This window comes from Anopheles bellator, chromosome 2 (genome assembly GCF_943735745.2).
Source record: "Anopheles bellator chromosome 2, idAnoBellAS_SP24_06.2, whole genome shotgun sequence".
Classification (NCBI taxonomy): Eukaryota; Metazoa; Arthropoda; class Insecta; order Diptera; family Culicidae; genus Anopheles; species Anopheles bellator.
In genome coordinates, this window is record NC_071286.1 from 49,616,672 (window position 1) to 49,643,668 (window position 26,997).

The 26,997-nt window shown below is 38.5% G+C and overlaps 4 protein-coding genes across 7 annotated transcripts; 3 read left to right on the forward strand and 1 right to left on the reverse strand.

Annotated features, from left to right (window-relative positions):
* The first annotated feature begins 1,146 nt into the window (after positions 1-1,146).
* LOC131207647 (uncharacterized) lies at positions 1,147-1,978 on the forward strand. The gene is made up of 3 exons (XM_058200270.1): positions 1,147-1,179; positions 1,386-1,738; positions 1,798-1,978. The coding sequence occupies exons 1-3, from the start codon at positions 1,147-1,149 to the stop codon at positions 1,976-1,978; spliced, it is 567 nt and encodes a 188-aa protein (XP_058056253.1).
* A 1,378-nt stretch (positions 1,979-3,356) lies between these two features.
* LOC131212664 (short-chain dehydrogenase/reductase family 16C member 6) lies at positions 3,357-16,934 on the forward strand. 3 transcript variants are annotated; one of them, XM_058206610.1, is made up of 9 exons: positions 3,357-3,489; positions 5,584-5,908; positions 6,953-7,106; positions 10,737-10,861; positions 12,862-12,972; positions 14,738-14,863; positions 14,969-15,090; positions 15,586-15,702; positions 15,773-16,934. In XM_058206610.1, exons 2-9 carry the CDS (start codon positions 5,777-5,779, stop codon positions 15,975-15,977), a joined length of 1,092 nt encoding a protein of 363 aa, XP_058062593.1. In that variant the 5' UTR covers positions 3,357-3,489; positions 5,584-5,776; the 3' UTR covers positions 15,978-16,934. The 3 variants fall into 3 exon arrangements, with proteins under 3 accessions (XP_058062593.1, XP_058062591.1, XP_058062592.1); XM_058206608.1 differs by having other exon boundaries at positions 3,372-3,489; positions 5,259-5,908; XM_058206609.1 differs by lacking the exon at positions 3,357-3,489 and adding an exon at positions 4,831-5,495.
* Positions 15,528-20,029, reverse strand: LOC131212663 (integrin beta-nu). Its single transcript, XM_058206607.1, has 8 exons — positions 19,963-20,029; positions 19,797-19,891; positions 19,119-19,317; positions 18,098-19,053; positions 17,855-18,027; positions 17,598-17,795; positions 17,021-17,391; positions 15,528-16,944 (listed from the first exon to the last, which is right to left on the reverse strand). The coding sequence occupies exons 1-8, from the start codon at positions 20,027-20,029 to the stop codon at positions 16,595-16,597; spliced, it is 2,409 nt and encodes an 802-aa protein (XP_058062590.1). The 3' UTR covers positions 15,528-16,594.
* A 2,269-nt stretch (positions 20,030-22,298) lies between these two features.
* Positions 22,299-26,465, forward strand: LOC131208552 (microsomal triacylglycerol transfer protein). 2 transcript variants are annotated; one of them, XM_058201341.1, is made up of 4 exons: positions 22,299-22,495; positions 23,476-23,645; positions 23,704-25,781; positions 25,848-26,465. In XM_058201341.1, exons 1-4 carry the CDS (start codon positions 22,450-22,452, stop codon positions 26,158-26,160), a joined length of 2,607 nt encoding a protein of 868 aa, XP_058057324.1. In that variant the 5' UTR covers positions 22,299-22,449; the 3' UTR covers positions 26,161-26,465. The 2 variants fall into 2 exon arrangements, with proteins under 2 accessions (XP_058057324.1, XP_058057325.1); XM_058201342.1 differs by lacking the exon at positions 22,299-22,495 and adding an exon at positions 22,729-22,860 and having other exon boundaries at positions 25,848-26,464.
* Positions 26,466-26,997: the final 532 nt, after the last annotated feature.

Sequence of the window (26,997 nt, forward strand, 5' to 3'; positions counted from 1 at the left end):
TGAACAGTCTAGTGTTGCGGTGGAGTTAGCCGGCAACTTTTGCAGGTTAGAGTTGTTGTTTTGTGCGCAAAGTGAAAATTTGAATTGAAAATTTGAAAAAATTGAAAATTTGAAAATGGATTTCGTGTTTCGGTTTTCGCCAGTTTTCACGCTTCGTGTAGCCCTAGAGAAGAGACGAATGAAGCCCCGTACAACAACATAGACCGCTGTCGACCGAACATGATCTAACGAATCTAACATGATCAGCTACAACTGTTTATATTTGGGTTTGATCTAAAAAGAACTGTTAAGATTCCAACAGCCAAAAGGTCAAAATACTTTTTTAAAAATGAGGATTTTAGTTAAATTTTCCCAAAATAGATAAGTTATCTATGTCCAATGCTCACGCATACCAACGAATCCAATTCCTGCCCTAATTTTGTTTCCCTCAATGGATTTTGGTTTTAATGGACTCGTTTGATAATTACTTATTTATTACGTATTTATTTATTTATTTTTATACTAAGGAATTTATACGGGTCTGTTAGTTGTTAGTTTGTCCTAAATTCAAATTTTCTGAAAATCAGTATTTTTGACCTATTTTTTTGGATTTTCTCCCAAAATAAATTTTTCTTTTTTGCGTTCCCGGTCTCTGTTTTTTGCCTTCCTCTCTTTTCTCTCTCGTTTTCGAAATTCGATTTCGACGGAGAAACCGAAATCGAATCAAGGATTTGAATTGACAGTTTGACGGTAAACATTATATACTCAGAATATATTTATTGTATTTGTTTATGTTTACTGATCACCAAATGATTGTTCTAACTTAGTTACATCGTGACAAAAGTTTGTGTGATTTTCAAAAATGATTTCGAACAACGATAAATCATCATCATCTAATAAACAATGTAAAATAACTAAATTCAATCAACACACATGCAAAGAGAACAGAAACATTCGAAAAAGTCCGTAGATTCTTCCGAAAACCCAATATATCCGCCTGTCCCATTCAAGCAGAACATTTTAGAAACAAATTTCTTGACTCACTTCAGCCTTAGCATAGCTATAGAACGTTGTATATAATACAAGTTTCAATCAAAGCTTTCATTTTCACTACCCCAATTGTATTGCATTCCTTCGCCACCTCTCAGCATATACATAGAAATAGAAATGCTACACCAATGTTCCATTTACGTAAACCGGGTAAGCAAATTGTCGGAATACAAGGCTCATTAACCCATTGAAGAAAATTCCTCAGCCATCAGTAATAGTTCTGAAGTGAATGTGAGCACACGGTTCTTGGTCTACTGTTTCAAGACTTTTCTGACTAAAACCATGGTACGATAAATTATTTGGGCATTTCCCTGCAACCGTTTCATCAACTTTTATTAAAATCGTTTGATTGATAGGCACAGCATTCAACCGCTATTACTGCCTGTGTGATAATACTGATATTTGTGCCGATTTGCACCGGATTGCCGCTTTGGAACTTCTTTAACAGAACCGATGGTTTGGCGGACATTCCAGAATCCGGCGTTGTGTCAAGCAAGGTGCTTGACGATAGTGATGATCTAAAACCATTACTACGATACGACACCGTAGTTCCGATACTGCAGGTGATTTTTACACCTATTGGTCGTATGGTGTGGCCCCGCGTTGAGCAATGGTTCTCCGAAATCTTTGGCGCTTACCTGGACAGTGCAAATCGAGCCATTGAAAATATGGCCCAATTTGCAACGGATAACATATCTTTTCAAAAGGGGTAACTCAAAGGCTAACTTTTATCCGAGGCTGCATTAAGTATACTATTTTTTTTTTCAGAGACACATATTATGCCAAAAGCGATATGATTGATGGACACGGGCATCAATCGTTGATTGTCACGCTACCCTCTGGACGGACGATTACGGTGCTAACATTCAAAACGAAAAGTAAATTCAACGTCTTCGAGGAATTTCCACAACTGAGCGAATCACAGAATGAGGTTAGGAAGTTGGACTGATGAAAGCCGGCTGCTAAAGTGTAATATTATTTAATACTATTTATTCACAATTCTTTACCTTGTGTTACAATCTATCTAATAAAACAAATTCCACGATCATAAAATTACTTTTCCAATCATTTATAGCCTAAAGTCTTCTTTAGTTGAAATCAAGTAAGGACATTAAAAACCCGTTGACAGAGTAGTCGGAAACACAGCTGGCCAAGACCGCTCGGCGGTTGTGATTGCCGGATAAGCGGCACTTATCGCGGCAGAGGTGCCAAATAAGAAGAAGATGGGAGTTTTATGAAAAATATCTGTAAAATTCGTAAGATATTTTGACGACGTGGTGCGAGGAACTATGTTTACATCATACAAAAGTGCAAACATTCAATGATCGATGAGTAGTCTACAAATGTGATAAACTTCCACTATTAACAAAGTTTCTCATTTGCATTCGACTGAAATGCGCGATCCTCCGATTGCGGTGTGTGCGGTAACCACGTTTGGTAACTGCAATTATGATTCGTAATGATCGGGCGAACGATTTGGATGTATCTTCACGTTGCTTCTTGTAACCCCTTCTACTAAACACATAAGCACCCAGCACGCACAGAGCCTACTGCAAACGGAGCAACACACCATGCATACCTGGGACTTGACTTGGGAACGTTGTCATAATGAAATTGACCTCCTTTCTCTAATGCCTCTTTGCATTGCTTCATGGCCTGTGATGGGCTGTTTTCGTTTGTTCAACAAACACGTATGTATGCGTTACTTTTTGTAGTGTCTAATACAGGATTTACCTGCGAAGTGCGGAACAGTGTTTCGGCACTCAACCCAAGGCAGTTTTGAAGGTTAAGTCATCGCGATCATCGCTGATCATTGCGCGCACTTGCCGTAATGTAAAGGAACTATCGAGCTTCTGCGGATAGCGGCTGAGCTGGGAGGATGCGCTTCTTATTTATTTTACTCTATCTGCCAGCCACTCTTCTGTGCATTTGTGAGTACGAACGTGTTCAGCCATGTGTGCTTTCAATGTCGTGTAACACGGCAAATCAATGTCATAAGAATTTTGTACCCAAGCATCGGCTCAGTGAAATGTGCAGGTAAGGTCATGTAAAGAGTATTGGCCCATTGAAAGTATATTATAGTAGCTATTACCTCGAAGGCTCGTGCCATGGCCACAGAGTACAAATGAGAAAGGTCAACAGTCGAGTGGATGAAACCAACTTCTGTGTTGGTACGCCGACTCGCTGTCCATTACTGGTCTTGCGCAGTTCGGATCGATATGTCACACGGCCAGCGTGTTTGTATTTTGATATTCATCATACTTTTCGGACGCATTAGTTAGGCCGGTACCAGATGCAGGAAAAGCAACTTGCCAAGCACAAAGTTAATTTGGTGTCGCGTTCGTTCTGTTGTAATATTCAGTTAGATACTTAAAAAATGACAGTTTACCAACTTGGTCGTGGCAATTAGTCGTGTGCTGTGTTGCCCTTGGTGTAGTGATCTACTGAATAATAAAGCCGGTGATTTTCTCCATGTTTTTAGGGGGAAAATAACGAATATTCAGATTGTAGACATTTGCGATTTATTTCTCACACCGTATCCAACACATTATACGGTACAACGTTTTACAAGGACTACAAATGAAAAGCTTCCAATTGTGTCAGTTCTTGGTTTGGAAAAACATGAGTAGTGTTCTTGCTTCATAAATGACGTGCTTGATCGGCACTTAGACGTAATTGAATGAAATCGATATAATTTATACTTCAAACTACACAAGTGACTATAGCAGCGAGCGATAGAGACAAAACATGTGATGTAATTTAGACTGCCTTGTTTTCGTACAACAGTTAAACTGTTAAAAACAGAACTCAACAAATATTATTTAGTAGCCCCTCTGTGTAGTGTTTAATACAGGCGTACAATTTGGGGAATTTGGGGATTTAAAGTGTCCAAGATCATGCTCATCTCATGCAAACGTATATAGACATAATGCGTTTTAACCGGGAGAGTACGGTTTCTTTAAAAAATAAATAATTACTTGAATAGAACATAACTATAATGTTTGTTCGGTATGTCAAAGCAATGTGCATTCAAAAGGAAAAAAACCTTAAAGGGTGAGTTTAGTTGTACCTTAAATATTGATAGTCTGAGATCACTTCTTCATATTTCTTAATACAGCGCCTGTACTTACTTTTTAAAGTCAGGCTGATCTAAAAACAGTTGCACGAGTGACCGCATCGTCTCGTTTGGTCGCTGAAGATAAAGTTGCACAAGAAGGCCATCAAATACATAAACGTACGGTAACGTACGTTGCTACAGCGAAGGACAGGTGAAACGTAAGATGGAGAATTGGCTGGTCTGGAGTGGACCGAACATTCTGCAAGTACGCTGTTCATGCAATCGACTGATGAGGTCGACCACAGATTTAGCTAAAAACGGGCAAGACAAGCGGAGGCTCAGCACTTTATAGGGCTAAGAATTCGAGGGAGAGAACTGCAAAGGTTGGTAGCAAATAACTTGATAGAAGCAGAAGAATAGAGTCACAAACAAGGTTTTTGTAGTTTCGAAGACAAAGAAAGACAACAAATTATGTATGCAAAACAAAGAACTATCGAAATATTGTGATGAAAGATCGAACCAAATTGCAAAGGTTGAAACGGTGTTCCACCAACGAACGTTTGGCAGCTGGCGCGGTTTATTGGTACAGTACGGCGTGTAAGCAGAGCGAAAGGTTGCGGCTCCATGTGCTTCAATTACATGTAGCCTCCAATGTAGGGGTAAGTTATTACAAATCACAATTACCAGCTAGCGTTTCATTTGCTCTCCAGTTGTGTTGCGGAGAGGTTGTGCTTGCCTGTTGTTCGTGTTCGTAACGCATTTGGCTGGGCCTCTCCGTAGCCCCAAGTACGGAGGAACCGTTCATTCCGTACGTTGTCCGTAATACACATCGTCGCGTGAGGGTTCGTCGTTTGTGTGCCAAGTTTTTCGTCTCGTTGTACCTCTGCAATAGTTAGATCTCGTGTCAGCGTCTGTTCTGGAGCGAATATTCCGAACAAATGTGATTGAGTAGTAGTTGAATCAAGCCTCTATGCGGACAGTAGTGCCATTGTTTCCTGGTGTGAAGTAATTAACTGAAACTGTTTGCAAACAAACATTGCATGGAATTGTGTGCGATGTGTGGACACATCTAGCAAAACACGAACGCTCCCTACGCCTGATTATTTCGGAACCACGTATAGTGAAAAATATGTCGTAACTAAAAAATAAAAAACGAACGGTCACCAAATAGCATTTGTGGTTACAATGTGATGTAGTGTCTAGTGGTTTTGAGCCGTTAACCTACGGTAGTGCTGGTGTAGCGTGTAATGGTGCAAAAGCTATTAGCGTGATGGCGTAATACTATACATAGAAACCGACAGTTCAGATCTGTTACATCGCTTTGCTTGAATTTTTCATTCAATTCATTCAGTACAAGCTCAACATATGTGTTTGAATGCGCGATTGAACCAGTGCGTCTAGGAGAAAGGTATAGGAAGTGAATGCAGAGTGAATGCAGTGCAGTAAGGTGGAGGAAACTAGTTTTTTACTTTCTTCCGTATATTACCTCCCGGCAGAGCTAGTGCTTCTCGTATCTCCCAGCTTTCCGTAGAGGTTGGCTGGTTCAAAGAGAGAACTGTTCAAGGAAGTGGTGCACGGGAATAAGTGGCATATGTAAGATAGTAAGCCCCATCTCTAGCTCTCTGGCTAACGTACAAATACTGACAGCGGAAATCGTTCAAAAATTCAAGTCACGATCATACTCACAAAATGTCAACGAAAGGAAAACCGTTTTCATTCGATCGCACGGATCCGAATCCGTCGCGTAAAACATCATCGATCCGAGCAACGGTTGTGGATGTAGTAGTTTTTCTGCTGACGTCGTTGGGGTATATATTACAGGTGAGAATAATTGAGTTGCAGGTCTTTTAATACCCACTACTGCGTTAGAAAAAATATTTTATCACTCGCGTCTAATGATTTGCAGTCTTAGGAAATCGATGCGTAGAATGGTTCTGTGTAGATCTCACCTTTATAATCTTCACCAGCAAAACTCATTATCCCCTCAAGGTTACCCATGTGGCGTGCTCCATTATTTTTTTTTAATCCAAAGAAGGAACTGGGCTGTGCTCCGTCAATAATGCGATAATGAAAACTAAGATAACTACGGGCAATTTAGGTTGAGCTGCACACTCCGGTTGGTGCATGTGTAAACATATACATGGTTCATGTTCTCTGTCCAGTTTCAGTAGTTTCTGAATCGGGACCTAGTACCACATCTTTTAACTATATCATCATGGTCTTCTGGACCAAATGTGTATGAATGCGAAATTCGCGATAACAACAAAGTATGATTGCTTATAAATGGACATAAACTTTTTGCTATTCAAAATTAAAACAATAAATAGAGATAAATAGAACTATTGAATTCATGTTAATAAGGGTTTGACTGATAATGCAGAACGATGGATTTATGATGTGCGAAACGAACGTAAATTATTATGCTTGATGCCCATTACTATCGAAAACATTATTGCTTTATTATATTACATCGAACGACCAGAAATTCAGCGAAAGCAGAAATATTAAATGCTTTTTCAAAGCAATCTCTGCGTTCATTGCAGTCTGAAAGTCGACTAAATCTAGTTGGTTGTTATTTATTAGCTGATTGTTACTTCATGCATTGCACTGTGAAAAAGATATTTTACATCCATTCTTAATTATTTACTCACTTAATCACTCAATACCGAACCGCGTTAACGTGACGATGATACAAACGTGCGAATAAAAGGGAAACATACGCGTGTATGCACCATTTTTTATATGGGTGGGAAACAATCGAATACGAATTCCGATTGGTTTTAATTTTGACAATTTTCCATGATCTTTCCTCGAGACGTAGAATCATGACGTTTGTTTTCTCTGCTAATGATTATCTGTTTTCAGGCTATCTACTATCAAATTGTTACAGTACAGAAAAAGGATTTGAGCGGCGAGATAGCACTAGTGACGGGGGGAGGCGGTGGACTGGGTCGTTTACTCGCTCTACGACTCATAAAGCTTGGTGCAAAAGTAATACTGTGGGACATCAACCAGGAAGGTAAGCATTACCTCCAAAACCCATTTGATATATTGCTTTGAATATTGAACAGATGAGTTTGGAATAGAACCAAAATTTGTTTTGTTACTTTTGAATTTTACTACTTTTTGAATATTTAATATTTTTTTGTAAAACAGCTGCTGTCAAATTAGATTTCATAGACTTTAATAACAAACCTTGGTTTTTCTCATGTTGTATTGACCCTACCGTCAACCGTGGGTCGCTCGTTCTTGTATCAAGAATGCATATAATTCGGAGAACAGTACCGCAATCGCTCAAGAATTTAAACTTTTTCGTGTTCGTCTTAAACGCTGTCGTGTTGAGCTTAAACGGACTATTGATAAAATATAATTCATATGTTTTTCTATAAATAAAATTAATCACCCAAGTTTTGAATCCTGCTAGGGAAAGGTTGAATCCGCGACATTTGCGATCGAAGGGTTTGCTTCTATTTAGTGCAAATATACATCAGATCTCAGTTTTGCTTGGCTGAATCTGACGATACTCAGGTACAAAGATGCTCTTAGACAATATAGAGATTAGGTGCGCGAGTTAACAACCGACTTAACCAAAGTGCGTTACCAGCTACGACCATCACTCATTAAAATGGGCCTCTGAAACATTGTAGAACTTTGATTGAATTGTTGCAAGGGAATCGCTTGTACTGAACTGTTATGTAAAGAATCTTTCGATGGTCACCGGTTCGATTAGTTCGTTACACTTCCTCCCTCCCCCGATCCGACCCAATGAATATTGATGTTTGAATAAGATGCCGTTCCCTTGGCCAAAAATGTCGTGTTAGGTAGCTTGGCCGTTATTCCGAAACATATCCATATCTCATGTAATTTTACTCCGGTAATATTTTAATGCGCGACCATACAGTGTACGATATTAAATTGAATAAAAATAACCCGATTCGTCAACACAAAAAAGACATTCTCTGATTGTACATGGCATCAAGTATCGTTTTTATTCAATACTAGCTGCCCCGACAGACTTCGTCCTGTCTCCTTGTTTCCGTCTTTGAAATTGCTTTTTGGGTTTTGGGGCAAGTGTAATACTTTCGCATTTCTGAGTATAGCCGTGTTCGGGCGAAATAATCACTCTGACATGGATGACAAAAACTGGTCGCATTCTGTTCTGTGAAATATACTCTTTGGCCATTCTCTAAGTGTACGGCCAAGTGAATCACAGTGGGGAAAGGGGAAAGAAAAAATGCGCTAAATTGCTATCTCTCTCTTTCTTTCTCGCTCTCTCTCTCTCTCTTGTTCTCTTTCTCTCCCTTTCTTTCTCTTTCTCTCTTTTTCTTTCTATTTCTCGCTCTCTATTTCTTTCTCTCTCTCTTTCTCTCCCTCTTTCTTTCTCTCTCTCTTTCTTTCTCTCTTTCTCTCTCTTTCTCTCTCTCTTTCTTTCTCTCTCTCTTTCTCTCTCTCTTTCTCTCTCTCTCACACCCTCTCTCTCTCTTTCTCCCTCTCTCGCTCACTCGCTCTCTCACACCCCCTCTCTCTTACACTCTCTCTTTCACACCTTCTCTCCCTCTCTCTTTCTCTCCAATCGATTTAGAGACCACAGAAACCTAACAAACGATACCCATATTGCCCTAGGACGTATTTTAAGGATTAGAGTCCACCCCACCCCCTTCCCTTCGTCCTAGAAGGACCAAATTTGGTCACATAATTTCTCAAGTGACTATAAACAATTGTGCAAGATTTGACTCGATTCGATTCATAACTTGTGGAGTAATCGATGTTTTAACGGTCCGTTTGTATGGGAAGGGTAAGAAGGAGGGGGCGGAGGGGTTTCTAACCATGACGTTGCTCATCCTTGGCCCCTAAAACCCCTGTGTAGCAAATTTCGAGTCAATCGGTCCAGTAGTTTCGGAGTCTATAAACCGCACACAAAACGGAGCGTCATTTTTATAATATAGATATACCTTATATATGGAAATGATTGGACAAGTAAAACATGTCTGATATTATTCATCTTCAGTTGATACAAATGAAAGAACGATGGTGCAAAACTATTTCTCCTGCAAAACTGGTTTTTTAGCGCGAAACATGTTACAAAATCTACTTTCAAGAGGTGACAGTCAGAATGAGAAAGGAAAAGAGAAACGCGAATTGAGCAAAAACAAGCAAAAGTAATGAAGGCCATGGACCTGGAAAGCAAGACAATGTACCATTAATTCAAGGCCATGGATTTTGTTTTCATCGTGAAAGTAAATTTTTATGTTCTCACATCTGTAGCATATAGCATCTGTGTTTCTTGTAAACTTTGTAAAAGTGATCTTTCCGATGTTTTCTATAACTTCATTGTATGTACCTGTCTGTAAAAACCCGATGCAAGTCAAAATGTTTTACTAACTTAGGTTCATGGGAAATAAGATTCAAATTGCAGCGAAATTACAGAAGAACCTCTCGCTCCTTGAATTCCTGAACAAATCATGAATTTCCTGAACAAACAATAACAATTCACAATTTAAACAGCTGCTTCCAAATTCGGATGCGGTATGCAATTGACGTGCAATTGCATTAACAAGCAAGTTTTGGTTTTAATTAAAATTCTTTTTTTTATCCGTAATGTTATTCGTATAACATTAGTTTTCATTATTTTAATGATTTGATTCAATATTATGTAATTTGATGTCGATAGCTTTCTTGCCAATAGCTAAGCTATGGTTTTGATATATGTTACAATCTTTTTGAGAGGATGTCATGAGAAATGTGCCCTAACATAAAAACAAACAAACAAAGCCAACAAACTTTTCCAACATTCGTAGTTTTACTCATCACCATTTGAAGAACTGCATAAGAAGTGTATAAGTACTTAGTTCTAAATATATAACATGTAAAAAATTGTTTTTTTAAAATATCTTCTTCATTTTTTGAATTCATAATTTGATTTCCATTACGATCTCGAAAAATAAGAATTCGTGCCTGGTTATGGTAATACTTAACTGTATCTGGGGGGCTACATGAGGCGTAAAAACTAGCCTAAAATTAATTTGTAATGGCAAATCGTTTACGCTTACGTGTGGCAGCAAAAATATAAAAACGAAATGTCCAACGGTATTATGTTCGTGTTTTTGGTCCGAGAAAATAGAAATAGAAGAGAAATAAATTGATTTCTGAATATTTTTTTCTGTTTCTTTTCGATTTTGTTGCTATACCAACAAATAAGAACTTAAATTATCCTCTGTTTGTAAGCAAAGCGAATGCAAAAAGTATTTACGCTCGGGTTCACGTCTCGGCCGACCCGTAAACGTTTTGACAGAGCCGCAGCAGTTTGGCATTAATCTGCAATGTCAAAAACATTACGTTACGCCTCATGTAGCCCTCCAATATCACCTACGTATGAATATGGTTAAAAACAGAGATAAAAAGTATTATTTATGCTTTGATAAATAATGCGAATGCATTATGAATCTCAAGAATGCGAGAAATTTTAAAGGAAATTTAATTTTAGGTGCACAGTTTCTTCAATATTCAGTCCAACGGCGATGTTTGTTCACTCTTTTGATGTTCCTTTCCTTTTTATTCATATTTCTTTACAGGCTGCTTATAAACTGTTATCAGAGACTTCATTAACTTAAATATTGATGATTTTTTCTTCTTTTCACGTTTACAATAGCACTGGACGAATCGGTAAAATTGATTCAATCCCTCGGAGGACTTTGCAAAGGCTACAAAGTAGACATATCCAACAAGAATGAAGTTTACAAATATGCCAAAGTATTGCAAGAGGATATTGGAGATGTGAGTATGATAAATTGGTCGCCATGTTTTTTTAGAGTTTTGGAATGCATGTGAAAACTATCAAAAAAATTGGTTTTACCCTTATTCAACAGCTGCGCCCGTAAAAATACATGGCCAGGCACATGGTTGCAGTAGGCAACAAAGAATAATATTGTGTTTCAGGCCAATACCCCTCGGGGGTTGTCGTGCCGGATAAGATGATTTTCATGTATTGTTGAAGATTCTTTTTTAAATATGGCACACCAATTTGATTATCATGATTATTGATCTTCATACTGGCTTCGAAAATCATACATAGTTGCTGTATCGTACGTTTCTATTACGTATTAGTCGACGAATTTCGTGCTCCCTCAGTTTTTACGAGTTTTGGTTAGTGCTTTGTTATTCATTACTTGACGAACTGCCCTTCGGTTCTCTTTGATGCTCGAGGACAAAAGCAGATTTGTATCCGGAGCCCCTGGTAACTTGGTATTTTGGTCGTTGAGTCATTCATCAAAATGCTGGGCCCATCGCAAAAGAACCTCTGACTGGTTGGTTACTGATTAGATTTCCAACCTAGATATGTTGGATATATTTAAGGTCTTAGATATGAAGTTGTTTCGATGAAATGCTAAAATCGCATTGTAAAATCGTATTGTGGATCCGTTTTGTATTCTGTTTTCTTACGGTTCACGTATTCTTTTTTCTTCCCACAATCGCTTCTTTGTCTTATAAACTCGATTATTTGCTTTCCCAACTTTGCTAGACTAGGTTGTTCAATAAGTTTCAAGTTTCGATACAGTGGCACCCTCATCATCAGTCATCATCATTTTAGGCACAGATTTCCCCAATACTTCAGTCAGAATATAGCCTTACACTGCCCAATGAGATGTCAAGGGGTTCTATTAAATCTCTTTCAGTCATTCGACGATTTTCCAATATCCCGTATTTTTTCTACGATTTCAGGAGTTGTATCTGTTTTTGGACGACTTTGACGTAGCTCGTCTCAAGGCTTCTACGACCACGTTTAAATCCAGAAACCCTCCTTTTTATTTTCTAATTGAAGACGAAGAGTTCTTATACATTCCTTTAACATTCGTCCATAAATTTCCCCTCTAAAACCGTTTTTAACCTCTCTAAAATAAAAAAAATCAATCATTGCACGATACTTGATTTTCCCATTGTAAAAAATACTGTGAAACGTCGATAATAAATGAATTGTAAACAAAGAATGAAGCGACCGATTGAAACGAAACTTCACATACGTTCATATTAAAAAAATAGACTAGTAGCAGCACCCTCTGATGCTGAACCGCAAAACCTATTGAACACCCTGGTTATGTACTTATAACTGTGCTTATAAATTGACGCTTTACAACTTATGTTCTGCTAAGTTGGAATACACAATGCCGATCTCTCACACGAGACAAGATAGAATTCGTTGCACAAAATTAGAAGATGCTTTTAATCTAGAAAAATGAATGTAGAGGATAAAAATACGTGATGAATGATGACTCTAGTGGCAATAAACCATTCCTTAAATATTCGCCATACGACCTTCGAATGTCTAGACAGTTTATGTGTTTCCAGGCAATTCTGAAGTTGCTTTGGTCAGTATGTATGACACTTTGACGACACGAGGAATACAACTGGGCAAGCAACTATCTTAATAGGTTTTGCTCGCTCACTTTGCCTATTCTGTTTTGAAATGTTGTCTTCGGTCCCTGTTTCTTTGCTAGTCCTTCATTAGCCTATTGTGCCATACCCATCCTTTTGCATATACAGTTTTCGACGCATTTGTCATTTCGCGTTAATTCGAACACACATACTATATTAATAGCTTAATTGGACCATTATAGATAAATAAAGCAATCGACTTTGCAACAATAGCTTAAGACCAAATTAGGTTAAAGTTTTTTCGTATGATCATTCTTTAGTTGTTCCTCATTTATTTTATTTTAGTTACTTGTTTATGCTTTGTTGTTGTTTATGCTTTTGTTGTATTTATTATATAATTCTAGGTGACATTACTGTTTAACAACGCTGGTGTAGTATCTGGGAGAGCTCTCTTGGACACTCCAGATCATTTAATCGAACGTTCGTTTAACGTAAATGTCATAGCACACTTTTGGGTAAGTTTATTGGATTGAAATAGTTTCATCTGAATGTAGAATGACCTGTTGAATGACCACCCTAGAGCGAATCTCCCCCGTTGTGTCGTTTTTAGAGCCAACCTTCGATTCTTGATACGTGAAGCTCGAGACGACTTCGAGTTTTCGGTCTCCTTTGAGTACGTAACCCCCTGCATACTTTACGATTTTGTTGTATATAGTAACAACGAATAGTAACAACATGAGTTTGATCTTGATTTCGTTTATCTGCATACTACGAGGGCGATTCAAATATAAACGGTAATTTTGCCAGTGTACTCAGCAAGCACTTCTGAGCTGGGTGATGGAGTGGAGGATTTAAGTTCAATGTGTTAGGAAGGGGAAGCCAGCTCGGTGAGGCGCGCCGGTCTGTTTTGTCCTCAGTACAGCCATGAGTGAGCAAGAGGTTCATGTGTCCGTTGCACAGCGGATTATTATTAAGTTTTTAACTTACGAAGGTGTTAAACCATCGGAGATTTTAACTCGTTTGAAGGCACAGTTTGGGGACGCAACACTGTCCCAAAACCGAGTATTCACTTGGGCCAGAAAATTTAAGAGTGGGCGTGAAAGTGTACAAAACGAAAGCCATGATCGGCGCCCAAGATCAACCGAAAATCAGAAGCAGGTCAGGTTGGAGATCAGTGAGAGACTTCTGCATCAATTCCGGCAAGAAGGAGAAGACTTTTTGAGGCGCATAGTCACTTGTGATGAAACATGGGTCCATCATTACACCCCAGAATCGAAAATGGCGAGTAAGGAGTGGCGGAGAAAAGATGAAGAAAAAGAACCGCGTGCGCAATTGGTTGATGACGCCCCCCCAAACTTTTTATCAACAAGGAATGTTCAAGCTTCCAAATCGTTGGCAGAAGTGTGTAGAACTTCAAGGAGACTATATAGAAAAGAAATGAAGGTTTTACTTGTTCATAATATTACTTAATAAATTTATAAAAAAAATTACCGTTTATATTTGAATCACCCTCGTAGTATTGATTGCCTGCAGGTTGCTCAATCCCTAAGTAAGACTGAGCCAACGATAATGTCATCAGCATTGGCCAGGATCTGGTTGGACTTATAGTAGATGATCTCTACGGTCTCCACTTCAGAGTCCTGATGGCCCGCTCTACCGCTTGGCTGGTAAGGAGATATAGATCAGTCTGCCGTCAGTCTATTGACCGTCGTCTCGTATTCCGAAACTATTCCTGGTCTCAAACAGTTTTAGCTATTATTTGCGTCCTTGAAATCGATGAAGGGGTGGTAAAAGTTCTTACGAAACTCAATCGATTTCCAAGGATTTGCCGCATGGTGAAAATGCTATCAGAGTTAAAGTTTGGAGTCTTTTTATATCCCTATATCCCTTTGGAGCAGCTTTATATCCCTATATAATAGCATGTTTTTTTTCTTTTGAATTATAGAGGCGTTTGGCAGTAATAGCCGATATTTGCTTCTTATATAATAGTATGTATATTCTTGCTTGATGGTACAACTAATCTAAATGAGCTTCATCTTTAACAAACCAACACCGTTTTTTTTTGTAAAGGGTGTTTTCCTAGGGATCCAATTCCAGATTCCTGAGACGATTGCTACCAGATCATGTTCATCATGGTCAAATGTCTGTTTCATTGGTATACATTTTGTACCATGGCTAGTGTTAGTGTAATGATTTATTTAATGCCCTAGTTGATGAACAATATTTCAAACTAATAAAACAATATATTTTTATACCACTTCCGCAACCTTCAATAACTAGACAACCAAGGCCTTTTTACCAGCAATGCTGAAACACGACCACGGACATATCATAACGATTGCGTCTCTCGCCGGTCACGTAGGGATTTCAAAGTTGGTAGATTATTGTTCGAGTAAATTTGCTGCGGTAAGTATAGTAATTGAAGATTTACGCTGCTATGATGTTGTACTTAAAAAATGAAGAATGAATTAGTGTGGAAAAAATACTATGCCTTTGTCTATTTCTACTTAGGTCGGTTTCGATGAAGCATTACGATTGGAGCTTGAACACCTTGGCGCACAAGGTGTTTTCACAACTGTGATTTGTCCATATTTCATACAGTCTACCGGAATGTTTGACGACGTAAATTCAAGGTGATTTTGACATTATGAAGATATTAAGCTTACTTGATATATATGCATAAGTATGCGTAAGTAAGTGCAGAAAAAGTACGATAAAAGTACTAAGTTTGCAATACGATGAGATGATTAGCTTATCGCATCTGTTAACGTTTGTAAAATGTTATTTGTAAAATGTAAATCCATGCAGTTTCTCAAAGCTTACTAATTTAATGGTTTATGGACAACATACTTTTCACGCATCATTAGCAATATCATTAACAGTAAATAAGAGTTATGTTGTCCATATCTGCCTTAAGACTGGTCACGTAAATTTTAAAATTATGATATTAGGTAGTTACAATCTATCTCAATCTTGAGTAACATAACTATAACTTGGCTCGAACATCTTTTGCGAACGGTGAAATAACGAATCTATGAAGAATTGCTGACGACAAGTCGATAACGACGAGAACATTCAAACATGTTTTGATGCAACGGCATGATTAGAAAGTAAATCTGTTGTTTCAGATGGGTCCCAACACTCGACTCCAACGAAGTAGCAGATAAAATAATTGAAGGCGTACAAAGGAATGATAAATACGTCATCATTCCAGGCTACTTGCGGCTTATGTTAGCTATCAAATGGTATGTACAACTGATTATAATGAGCTTCATATTTAATGTACCAACACTGAAATTCTCTTCATTTGTAAAGGGTGTTTCCTTGGGGATGCAACTCCGGATTCCTGAGACGATTAGTGCCAGATGCTGCTCCGCAACACAGCATAACTCCCTTGAGCAGCCCGGATTGTGATAAGTTCAACAGCACGGAAAGTCCGCTATCCAGTGATAATAATAATACGACGAAAACAACTCCCCTGCTCGTTCATCGACAATACACAGGTGAACGTGTGCTTTAAATTGCCTGCTTGTTTGGGTGTTGCTTGTGAAATTATTCTTTTAATACTGGTTGGTGTTTGAAAGTGTAATGCTGCATCCAGCAATTTTAATCTTTGAAAATTTTAAATAAGCAATGCCCATATTTCTCATTGTATTTTTAAATGGATTTCAATCCCGGTCTTTGGCTCGATATCTGCATAAACAACAATATTACTGTACAGTTTGTTGAAATTGAAAAAGGGCCGTGGCGGTGAAAAGGGAAGATGGGGTTGGACGAGGAATGAAAAGGGTGTATGTACTCAACAGTACGTCGGTACCAGTACAGGACCAGTGAATAAGTTAAAACTTGTAATAAATGGATAAACAAAAGATGAATGGAGTTTTCTATCAAATACGAGTCTAAAGATTTATGCACTACGCACGATTAATGAATATTGTGATTCCTTACACGATGTTAGCCTTACACGATGACAGCATGATGCACAGTTATTGTGAAAATAGTTCTTTTTCTCGTCGATGCCGCTTCTAGGATTGTTCAATAATTTCATAACAATGCAAAAATGTACAAAATTTTGCTAGTTTTTGTAAATTGCTCTTGACGAAAGAAGATAATAATATAATTATTTCTCTTAGTGTTTTATAAGACGGTTGATTCCATTTCTGGTGGAACTTGAAACTCACTGATTGGAGACTTGTAGATAGGACTTTGTTCGCGGTATTGCGTATGCTGCTCCCTTTCCTCCTCAAATTTCGCAAACATTCTTCGGTCGTCGTATGTAATCTTCAATTGGTAACAAAGCAGAAACATCAGACCACCGACGAAAATTGAAATTGCAATAGTTAAACCTGCAGTAACCAAATCAACCTGTTTGCAAATTATATCTTGTACTTTGAGCAAAGTCAATCGATTTCCAATCAGTTCATACGAGTATTTGTAATCGCAAACATTCTCTTCGTGGCTAAATCGAAACGTACAGTTGTGGGAAGCTAAAAATAACAAAAATCCGATAACAAAACTGTCTTGCGTGGAACAAATAAATTCGCAAATAAATTAATGTCTTACCATTCACTGTGTTCACGAAGTCTACCTTGTATAGGCCAATTTTCTCACGACACCGCATGTCGAAGTCCTCGCAAAAGAGATCATTTTTGGTTTGCACGGCACACCGAACGCATTCTTCATAATGCGAGCAAAGCGTTGACTGCTCACCGACTTTAGTTTCACAATATTGGCCAAAAAATGTTTCGTTACAGTTACAACGACCGCAGTCACAAAACCCGTGATTAGAACAAAGAGCGCTACTAAGCGGTGCTTTGCAAGTGCTGGTTTCTGTTGAACACTCACAATTGTCACCACGCCAAGAGTCATAGCAACTACATTTGCCACAAGCGCAGACTCCGTGATCCGCACCCCCACATACCATGCCATTCATGCTGAAAGTAAACAGTCATTATAGGGATGCTCAATACGAGTTGCAAGAATAATTCACAAAGTTTACGAGCAAACTATTGTGAATTATGATTGATGATTTGTTCAACTGTTTCGAAGGTATTGTTTGTTTCGAAGGTGGTAATGGGATTGTAGAAGTAACTGTTTCGAAGGTATTGTTAAATTTATAAATATTAACAGATGTACTTACATCGTACAGTTTGTACATTCGCAATGATCTCCTGTATAGCCTGGATTGCAAATACATTGTCCGCACACACATTCACCACGGTCAGAACAAACAGGGCCACTCTGTAGCTCATCCTTGTCAGTAGGAGCCACACACTGCTCAAAGAGTTCTTTACGGTTTAAAGAATTCTGTAAGTTGCACTCACACGTCTTTCCGATCCTGAAAAGAAAACATGGAGTCCTTTATTCCTTGACACCCTTTAAAAATCTTATTCTTACCATCCGGCATAACATTGACACAAACCACAAACGTAGTCTCCATGAAAGCTGCACAATTCACTTAACTCTAGAGCATTTTTATTCTTTTCACAGTCACACGTTGATCGCAAATTTATTTGAAGTTCGAAGGCTTCATTGCTGATCAGCTTCTCCTCTATGAGGACGGTTATGTCCTTCGTAAGATAAAACAAAAAATCAAATTATTAGTGAGTGCGGTCATAGTTGTCAGATTGGAATACTCACAGATACTGATAGGTCCTTAGGGTACTCTAACAATCGCACTTCTACATTGAACCTATACTCTTTGCCTATTTCAATGTTCTCGCAGCGATTGATTGGTTGCGGTGTCGTATACATTCCACCACAATCTGTGGTGTATCGTATGTCAATGTAATCGGGGGCATTATCCGTAAACTCTACTCGCCTTACAAATTCCCGATAACCATCCTTCACCAGCTGCAGTATATTCGAAGAATCGTTCTGTAGTCGACCTACGCTGGTAAATTCTGGCATTAGTTCGCGTAGGCGCTTGTAGTAACTTTCTTGCTCTTCGGTTACGGCAAAAATTACAGCCGTTTTTGACCGCAACAAGACTCGCCAAATTTGTTCTAGCGAAGGGTAATCGTACTTTAGAACATCCACAAAATTCCCATCCGCCGATAAATGGCACTGCTTGTCGTTCTCCCGTATGATTCCGGCGAGCAATCCATCCCCTGCCATATGCAACCAGCCATCGGTAGCCACGACCACAATTTTTCGTGTGTTGTTACCCCAACCGATTTGGTTTTCACACACCAGTACCTGCATTAGAGCATCGAGTCCCCCTTCCAGATTGTCGATGTTTCCGGTAACACTGCTTTGCTTAACCTGTGCGATGAAGCTCTCTATGTCATTCGTGATCCTCAAATGGTGGCGAAACCCGTAAGTTGGTTCACACTGGTCACTTTCTGAGTAGCAAGGATTGGCCAAACGATGCGGTTCGGTCTGAATGAAAGGCACTGCTGGTTTGTCAGCAAAACTACCAAATCCTAGTCTGTAGTTGGCAGTAAGGTTTGCCAGTGCCAGGGCTAGTTCACTACCCATTTTTTCCAGTGTTGCCTTATCATCTCGCATGGACCAAGTTAGATCCATCAGATAGTACATATCGAGAGGATAGTTGTTTGCCGGTTTGTACTTAAAAGAAAATGATCTCGAAGACACTGTAAATAGAATTTTTTCTCTCGTTATTGCTCTGTTTCAGAGTCAAGCAGTAAAAATAACATACATTTTCCGAGGCGTATTCGCATTTTTTGAGGAGTTATTTGAACGGCTTCCAGCTTCTCTGCGTCAAAATCACGATGTGGTGCGTTATGTGTAATTTCTTCGAAGTAGTAATTTTCGTTTGTTTCAATTTTAGATGCATTACAGTTCGATATCAACAGATCGTGTTTCGGCATACAGCGAGATTTACGCATTTCATAAAACTGGAAATATTGTTATTTATGATTTTAATCTGTACCAAACGCAATTATTTATTTACTGAAATCATCAGCAGGAATTTAGAAAGTATTTGTTATATTACATTTGTTTTGATTGTTTGTCAGCGTTTGAGCACTCAGAAGTATTTGAACATTTTTTGTTTCTTCTATTATCGTAAACCATTTAAGATTTTTTTATATTTAATTGGACAAATTATAAAAATTCAAATGACAGTCTCCAAAAAACCTGAGGTTAATAATCGCTGTAGATGACGAAAAAACAGTAACACTGAAGGGTGAACCGCTGAATCAGCGCAGGCACAGACCTTTACGCGACTATACTATATATACTATATAGTAGCCTACTTCAATGTATGTGTTTTAATGACCACACCCCTTGTGTAAATAATTAAACTGAATTTTAATTAAAATAGTGTTTTTGGGCAGATTCACTGTAATGTATAGTTAATGTATTAAAAACTTACTTCATCTGTACACCAAGCGCAATCTTTATCTATATCCAGGCAATCGATGCAATTTGTTTGAAAAAAGCATTTCGACGGATCAAGAAGCCGAGCAACTGAAAACGCAAAGACAGTTCAAGATATAAGAATTTACTGTTCAACGTAGATTTCATGGCGTCTTCTGTACTTTGGCCAAATGCCGTGTTAAGCACTGCAATCATCACCAATAACGAAATTATTCTCTTAGTCGACATCGTTTAAAAGCAACTCAGAAACCGTATGTTCATAATAGATTTCTTGTTATATGAACTGAGAAGAGACCATTTGCTTCTTTATACACGTTAACCATATATTATCCGATTATTATAGTCAACTTCAACCCGTCTAGCAAGCAGCACGCAATCGACTGTTGAATGTAAACCATTTTCACGCGTACGAGAATACGCTTTTATCGGAGAAGCAAAGAATGATAAGATAATACTTAAACCACATCCATACACATTTACGTACACATATATATAATCGAATGTTTCATTTCAGGTGTTATCTATATCTTGACTACCACACGAAGCGCTCAGAACCTTCAGTGTTAACGGCACGAAATCAAACAAATTATGTTCGTGATATATTATGAATGCGAAACTGTTAGCTCAGTTATAGCTGTAGTGTTTAGGACCATCTAGTGGTTTTATAAAGAAAACAACGAAAAGCCAAATATCTATATATTTTAATAAGAAATTTGAAGTTCAAATGAGTATGAATGGATACGAATGATACAAATAAGTTTGAATGAGAATGAGTTGAAATGGTTGAATCTATCCAAACTGAGAACGAACATCTTTATCTTGGACAAATATTTCCCAACATCATCCAAAGAAGAAAATACATTGCCAGATAGGATGACAGATATCTCTAATAGTTTGTAATAGTAATAATTTTAATAACTCTAATAGTACTAATTTTGACTGAATTTTATTGATGTTTAGGGAACATTTTGTTGCCATAGCGGAAATGTTCGTCCCATGGAGAAGTTTTTGAGGGAAACATTTATTGGGATTATTACAAAATTGTTCGGAGGATCTAGGTTATTATTTAAAGCCGTGATGTTGGACTATATTGCGAACCTGATTTTCAATTATTTTAAATTGTTAGTTGTTAGAGGTGTTTGTGGTACATATTGTGATGATGTTGGTTGTTAGTTTTTTAGCTTAAAACAGGTCTGTTGGTATCTTTCCTATAGCTTCAAAACAATGTCCACGGAGCGGCATCTTCAATTTAGTTAGTAACCACAAGTCACGTAGTCCTGAGTTAAGCGAATGCGGTGGTTGCAGAACGATATTTGTTCAGTTTTTGGCACAATAACACTTAAATAGTAACGAAGAATACTTGCAACGCTCGTCGGTTGTTGTTGTAGCAACGTTCGTCTTTGGGATTTTTTAATACTTATATATTTTTTTTATTTTTTTTATACTTATATTTAATACCGTTTTTATATCCGTTGGGATCCCCAACGAAGAAAACCAGAAGTACTAGGTCCAGCCTCGAAACGGCGGGATGGATCGCACAATGGGGAACTTGTATTGGAAAGGCGAACATATTTGTTTTTTGGGAAGAATCTATGACTTTTTTTCATCGTTTTTGTTTTCTTAGCATATGTTTTGATTACATTAAACTTTTTATGTGTAATACACGCGTTCAATCGACGAGAGCTGATGGTCTGGATTCTGCACTAAATCGCGCAGCAAATAACGGAAGTAATGCAGTTCCGGTTCAGTGTTCGGTTTCTCGGGAAAGAGTCTCGCTCTGGAAAAAGCATGGAAAGTATTCCCTCACGTGTAAAACAAATAAAAAAATACTTTCCAAATATGGTGGTGATCGACGACTGATGTAACTTAGCGCCAGATGTCTTACACAGGTAATCTTGTATTAACAATTTTTATAATATAGAAAATAACGAAAAAGAGATACACAAATCCTAACGGTCAAGCAAGCAACAAGTTTTGTATGCTATGTCCATCCTGAAAGTTAAAACTTTCAGCTGGCTGAAAGTATGGAAAAATTGCAACATTTGCAGAGTTAACATGAGACAATCTTCAAGATGAGGTTGTTTTGTAAATAAACCCAGCACAATTTCCTTTTAATATGTAAATTTCAGAGACGAATGAAGCCCCGTGCTCAAAGTCTCTATAATAACAACAACAACTTTTAATATGTAAACCCGGTAAACGTGTAGGTTCTCTTCTCTGTTTTGTTTAGAATCTTCAGGCCGCACTTTGCAGTTGTGTTCGTGAAGCGGTAGTACGTAAGGTTGGCGTTGTGTGATGATCGCAATGAACCTCGTCACAGTTTCATCGTGTATTCGCTATTCTTGGTTCGACGGTCTTTAGTTCATTCTCCAGACTTGTCTCTTCTCATTTTTCTCTCTATAACTGAATGAATGAATGCGACGGATAGATCAAATCGCTCTGATCGCAAATGCCAAATGCCGAAGGAACGGAACATCATTCAGTTTCCACCCCACAGCAATTCGTCCAGTGATCCGTCAGAAATTACAATCATACCTTTAATATAGTGTTGTTCGCATAGATCAGTACGTGTTTTATATTCGTTTGCAAAGAGTTTAGATAGCGTGGAATGCACAACGTACCGTGGTGATCAGAAGATCGAATGAGCAATGATGAAAACTTGTTTATCTGTAGCTATACTTCTTGCATTAACCGGTAAGCTTTACTATCACTCGTTGCCAAGGCACCGTAAACTGTTGACGTTGAGTTTATGATGCATGATAACCTTTAACCTTGACCACAGATTTGTTTAAGCTCTTCAGAGACTTGTTGTGCACACACGAGCAAAGTACAAAGTATATCGTTTTTCGGCATGTCCCTTACTACAAAACTGTGTAACTTGAATACAAACAACTTGAAAACTTTACAATGTTTTTATGCTGTGTTAGATTATGCGTCAACAGCGTAGAGATTGTTTCGGTCATCCTCCAGCAATTGTTCTTATTGTATAGAAACCTCATGAGTATCTTTCGAACATATATTTATCAAACGAGTGAATCATTGTTTTAAAACATACCAAGGTAATTTCAACTTGATTTTCGATTTGTTCAAGGCTGGCTGCATGGCCTCGAGTAACGATGGTTTATAAGAAGATTATTATTATTATTTGGCTGTTAGAACGGGCACAGATACGTAACCACCATATAATCCTTATCACTACCATACAAATATCCATCGTAAACAAAAAAGGCCGATTGTACCCATCTTCAATATTTGCACTAAAGTTGAAGCTGCCATGGTTTGAACTGAGCTCTTTCGCATAGAAACCGTTACATTGATGCATTGATTGGTGCATCGTTGTTATGATGTTACCATGTGCAATGCCAAACAACCGCAATTACGTAACATTCGTACAATTAAACCATCGATAAGCCATCTTGAGCACATTACTCTAATAATTCCAATTAATGAATGCAATAATGTTAGTATTGAATATTCGAAATTATTACGAAATTGGTAGCTGTTTGCAATATATTTTAAACCTTATTCTTAACACTCACAAAATTGAGAAAATTAATACGTCACACCTAATCTCTTCAACTAATCTATTCATTCGGGCCATTCCATTCCCATTAGGAATTTAAACAATTCTAGAATAATACATTTCTAAAAATATCAGAATCCTCTTTTTCCAGCTTATGGCGATGCGTTTTACGTTGGCATTGAAGAACGATTTAGTTTTTCAAATGTTGTTCACGTGGGAAATGCAAGAAATGCGACGGTTAAGACAGGATACCATATTCGTGCTACGGTCACTGTTGGTGCCGTTTGGGGAGATGATGAAACGAAACTCTTAAAAATGAAGGTAATCATCCAAGCAGCGTTGTTAGATATGTTCAATATGAATTTCATCTCTACCGTAGATCGTGAACCCAACAGTTCTTAGTATACCAAAGAATAAAGCCGGCCACTTCGAAGGGACCGAGAAAACTTTCTACGCTTTGTGGAACTCAGGCCATATTCGTAGTGTTAACTTCTTGCCTTCCGATGTCTCAATTCCGGTCAGAAACTTCAAAAAGGGTATCGCGGCGCTTTTGCAGTACCAGTTAATGGACGGAACATTCGAGGAAGATGATCCCTCTGGACGCTGCCAAGCAAAATACATTTCACATTCATCGACACGCTATCAGAAATTTAAAAGTGATTGCCAATACGACGCTAAACGTATCGAGCGCGAAGAATACCCACTGCGTAGCAGTATCAAAACATCGCGCAGCGCAGAATTCACCATTTCATCAGACGGTGCATTACAGAAGATGGTTAGTCAAGACTATGTCAAGTATTTGTTGAATGCTCAAAACCAATTTGGTGCATACTATGAATCGATTATGCGGCTCGATGTGGAGGGAAATGCACACAAAATTGATGTTCTAGAGGGCTCTAGTTTGAAAGACATCATGGAGCAATTGGATTTAGACCATGATACTCTTGTAACCAACGCAGAGCATCGTTCCTGGTGTGGAAATGATCAATGTGAAGAGATTATTGAGATGTTCAAACTATACAAAAAATCACTGTTGAATGATAACATTGGGAAAAAAGAATCATCTTCTGCACTTGTCGCACTCGTTAACGTTGCACGCTCGTCCACGGCAGAGGTTTTACGACGTCTCCTTCAAAGCAAAACCTCGTCTCAGTTTAAAGGACAATTGATGGATCTATTGGGCGCTACACAGACGCTAGCCTCGCATAACGCTGCAAAACCAGAGCTAAAATACGAGTCGGATGAGGAGTTGTTTCTTTCTGAGCGATACCTTCAGGCACTGGCAATCGGTACACGACCGCGGAAAGAAATCCTAGAAGATTTACTAGAAATGGCCCAAAAGGAGACCAAATCTGAAAAGTTTGCGGACAGCCTTATTCAATGTATTGCTTCTGTGACGCGGAGGTTCGCTCTGCTTGAGGAAAATACTTACGAATCCGTTACCGTCAGGAAGGTGCTTAGTTTTTTTACCGAACGGATAAAAAATTGCCGGAACGAAGCATGTAAGCTAAAATACATACGCGGTTTGCATAATCTAAAGTGTCCCGAAAGCGCTGACTTGTTGGTTAATCTGGCGCAAGAAGCTTCCAGTACAGTTAGTGTCGCTGCTATGAAGGCCTTGCGATCATTCTCAGTTTACTTATGGAACGATGAGTTTAGAGCAAAGTTTGAAGACATTTTCTTCCAGGTGTCCAAGCCGTATGATTCTAGCGCACGAATATTAGCGCTAGACATTCTATTGGATTCAAAACCAAATTATTTGGAGTTGGCGCATTTAGTGCAATTTCTCAAATCAAAAGATAAGGCGTATGAGTTAAAGCAATATCTTCTGCAGAAGTTACGACTGTTGGCGGCACAGTGTTCAGAATTCGCGGTCACTCTGGAAAAGGTGATCGAAAGTGATCCCTCTATCAAGAACTATCACGTACTGGGCCCCAGAGGACTTTCTACTGCGCTAAGCCGAACGTTTTCTACTAACCCATCATTTAATGCATCGCTGACAAGCTTGCAGGAAATGAAAGGAGGTGTTCTTAAACGCGGCATCGTTGATCTCACACTCGACGTCGCTGATGAAAGAACAAGTCTTTTTACACTTGGCCTTTATACTGGAGGACTTTCTTCCTTCGCAAGCAATAACGGGGACGATTCCGATGGCTCAAACGACGACGAGGAAACAATTGGCGGCATGGAGTTGACAGTGCAAGGGACGGTAATGAGGCCGTTACAATTTTTTAACGGAAAAGGAGAACTGATGGGGCATGTTTGGAGCGGAACGGCTTCGGAACCAACACCAGCGTACCAGGCGACAACGTTGTTACAGGACAATGAAGAAGTTTTTCCAACGCACAATGGCGGTACATTGAAGTTGACGGCAACTGGCGCTATATCAATTGATCTGAATGGGCAAGTAAGCATAAGCCTCTGGAGTCAAAAAGCAAAGTGTAAAGTGGAGCAAAAGTAAGTATCCGACATATTGGAGATGGACTCACACACCTAACTGATGTACTGTTTTATTCTTTTAAGCACGGCCATAACTATGGCGGGAGAGCTGAGGTTGGACACATTGTTTGGCTCATCAGCTGTGCGATTTAGCGCAAACCAGGAGCCAAAATTACATCTTAGCGCAGCTCTAGATTTTTCCGGTGATGCGGCACTGTGTATGCAACTATCTCAGCCAAGCAGCCAACTCGAGCAACAGTTCGAACGATCTATTTTACTAAAGGGAACAACACATCCAGTTATACAAAAGTCTTCGAAAACGTACCATCTCAACGGATTAACGCACGCTCTCAATAGAAAGAATAGCGAAATGTGCAATTTAATTGAAAAAGTCTGATCACCCACTTGCGAAGAGGGTTAGTGTGAATCAATTTCTAGCTTAGAAACGAAAAATATCATTGAAGCTTATTTTCTAAACATGCTAGTCTCGTACGGAATTCTGATAACTCTGGAACAAGTGCTTCAATAAACAACATTCTATAGTTTTCTAACTGAACCTGATATAACTGAATGAATAATTCACTGGATAAATACTTTTCTTTATCAAATGTTGCTGCATTAAACTATTTCTAATGTCAATAGATCTGTAACTAGAAATGATACGATTTACATTCAAAATCAAAGACAACAAATATAAACAAATAAACAGATTTGAAAATTTGGCTTCTCGCAAAATATAAATCTAGACCATTTCTTGTAAAAACACCAGATTGAAGCTTCGATGTGAAACTTTAGACGAACGTCGAGAGCGCTGAAAGCCGCTCTCTGATTGGTAGAAATCATGGGATGGTTCTCGCGGTCCGATGTTAAATGACGTACGCTCATAAACGCTTCGCAACACAATAATCGCATTTGCTCATTTATTGGAGTCCTTGGGATCTATTGTTTCACCCAGCTTCAAAAACAATTAGTGTAAAATATAGCACAACGCAACCTTACTCAGTGTGTTGAATGTGCTCTGTCATTTTACGGAGCGCTATTTTGTAGAGCTGGGCTGCTTCGGGATGTAAACAAATGCTTCCGTTATCAACCAGCAAAACAACGAGCAATGACCGGCTTCATTTTTACCAGTCACATGAAATTGTGATAAGTCAAGATAGAGAATAAGAGTTAAGATGCCCAAATATACCGTACCTGTATCAGCAATCCATGGCTTCATCAAATTGCATCGTTT

Coding starts and splice junctions, on each gene's coding strand:
- LOC131208552 (XM_058201341.1), top strand. CDS start 22,450: ATGATGAAAACTTGTTTATCTGTAGCTATACTTCTTGCATTAACCG. Junction 22,496..23,475: donor TATACTTCTTGCATTAACCG/GTAAGCTTTACT, acceptor CTCTTTTTCCAG/CTTATGGCGATGCGTTTTAC. Junction 25,782..25,847: donor AAGTGTAAAGTGGAGCAAAA/GTAAGTATCCGA, acceptor TATTCTTTTAAG/CACGGCCATAACTATGGCGG.
- LOC131207647 (XM_058200270.1), top strand. CDS start 1,147: ATGCTACACCAATGTTCCATTTACGTAAACCGG. Junction 1,180..1,385: donor GTTCCATTTACGTAAACCGG/GTAAGCAAATTG, acceptor TTTGATTGATAG/GCACAGCATTCAACCGCTAT. Junction 1,739..1,797: donor AACATATCTTTTCAAAAGGG/GTAACTCAAAGG, acceptor TTTTTTTTTCAG/AGACACATATTATGCCAAAA.
- LOC131212663 (XM_058206607.1), bottom strand. CDS start 20,029: ATGTCGACTAAGAGAATAATTTCGTTATTGGTGATGATTGCAGTGCTT. Junction 19,054..19,118: donor GCGAATACGCCTCGGAAAAT/GTATGTTATTTT, acceptor TTCTATTTACAG/TGTCTTCGAGATCATTTTCT. Junction 16,945..17,020: donor CTTCGTGAACACAGTGAATG/GTAAGACATTAA, acceptor TGTTATTTTTAG/CTTCCCACAACTGTACGTTT.
- LOC131212664 (XM_058206610.1), top strand. CDS start 5,777: ATGTCAACGAAAGGAAAACCGTTTTCATTCGATCGCACGGATCCGAAT. Junction 14,864..14,968: donor GTTCGAGTAAATTTGCTGCG/GTAAGTATAGTA, acceptor ATTTCTACTTAG/GTCGGTTTCGATGAAGCATT. Junction 15,091..15,585: donor TTTGACGACGTAAATTCAAG/GTGATTTTGACA, acceptor CTGTTGTTTCAG/ATGGGTCCCAACACTCGACT.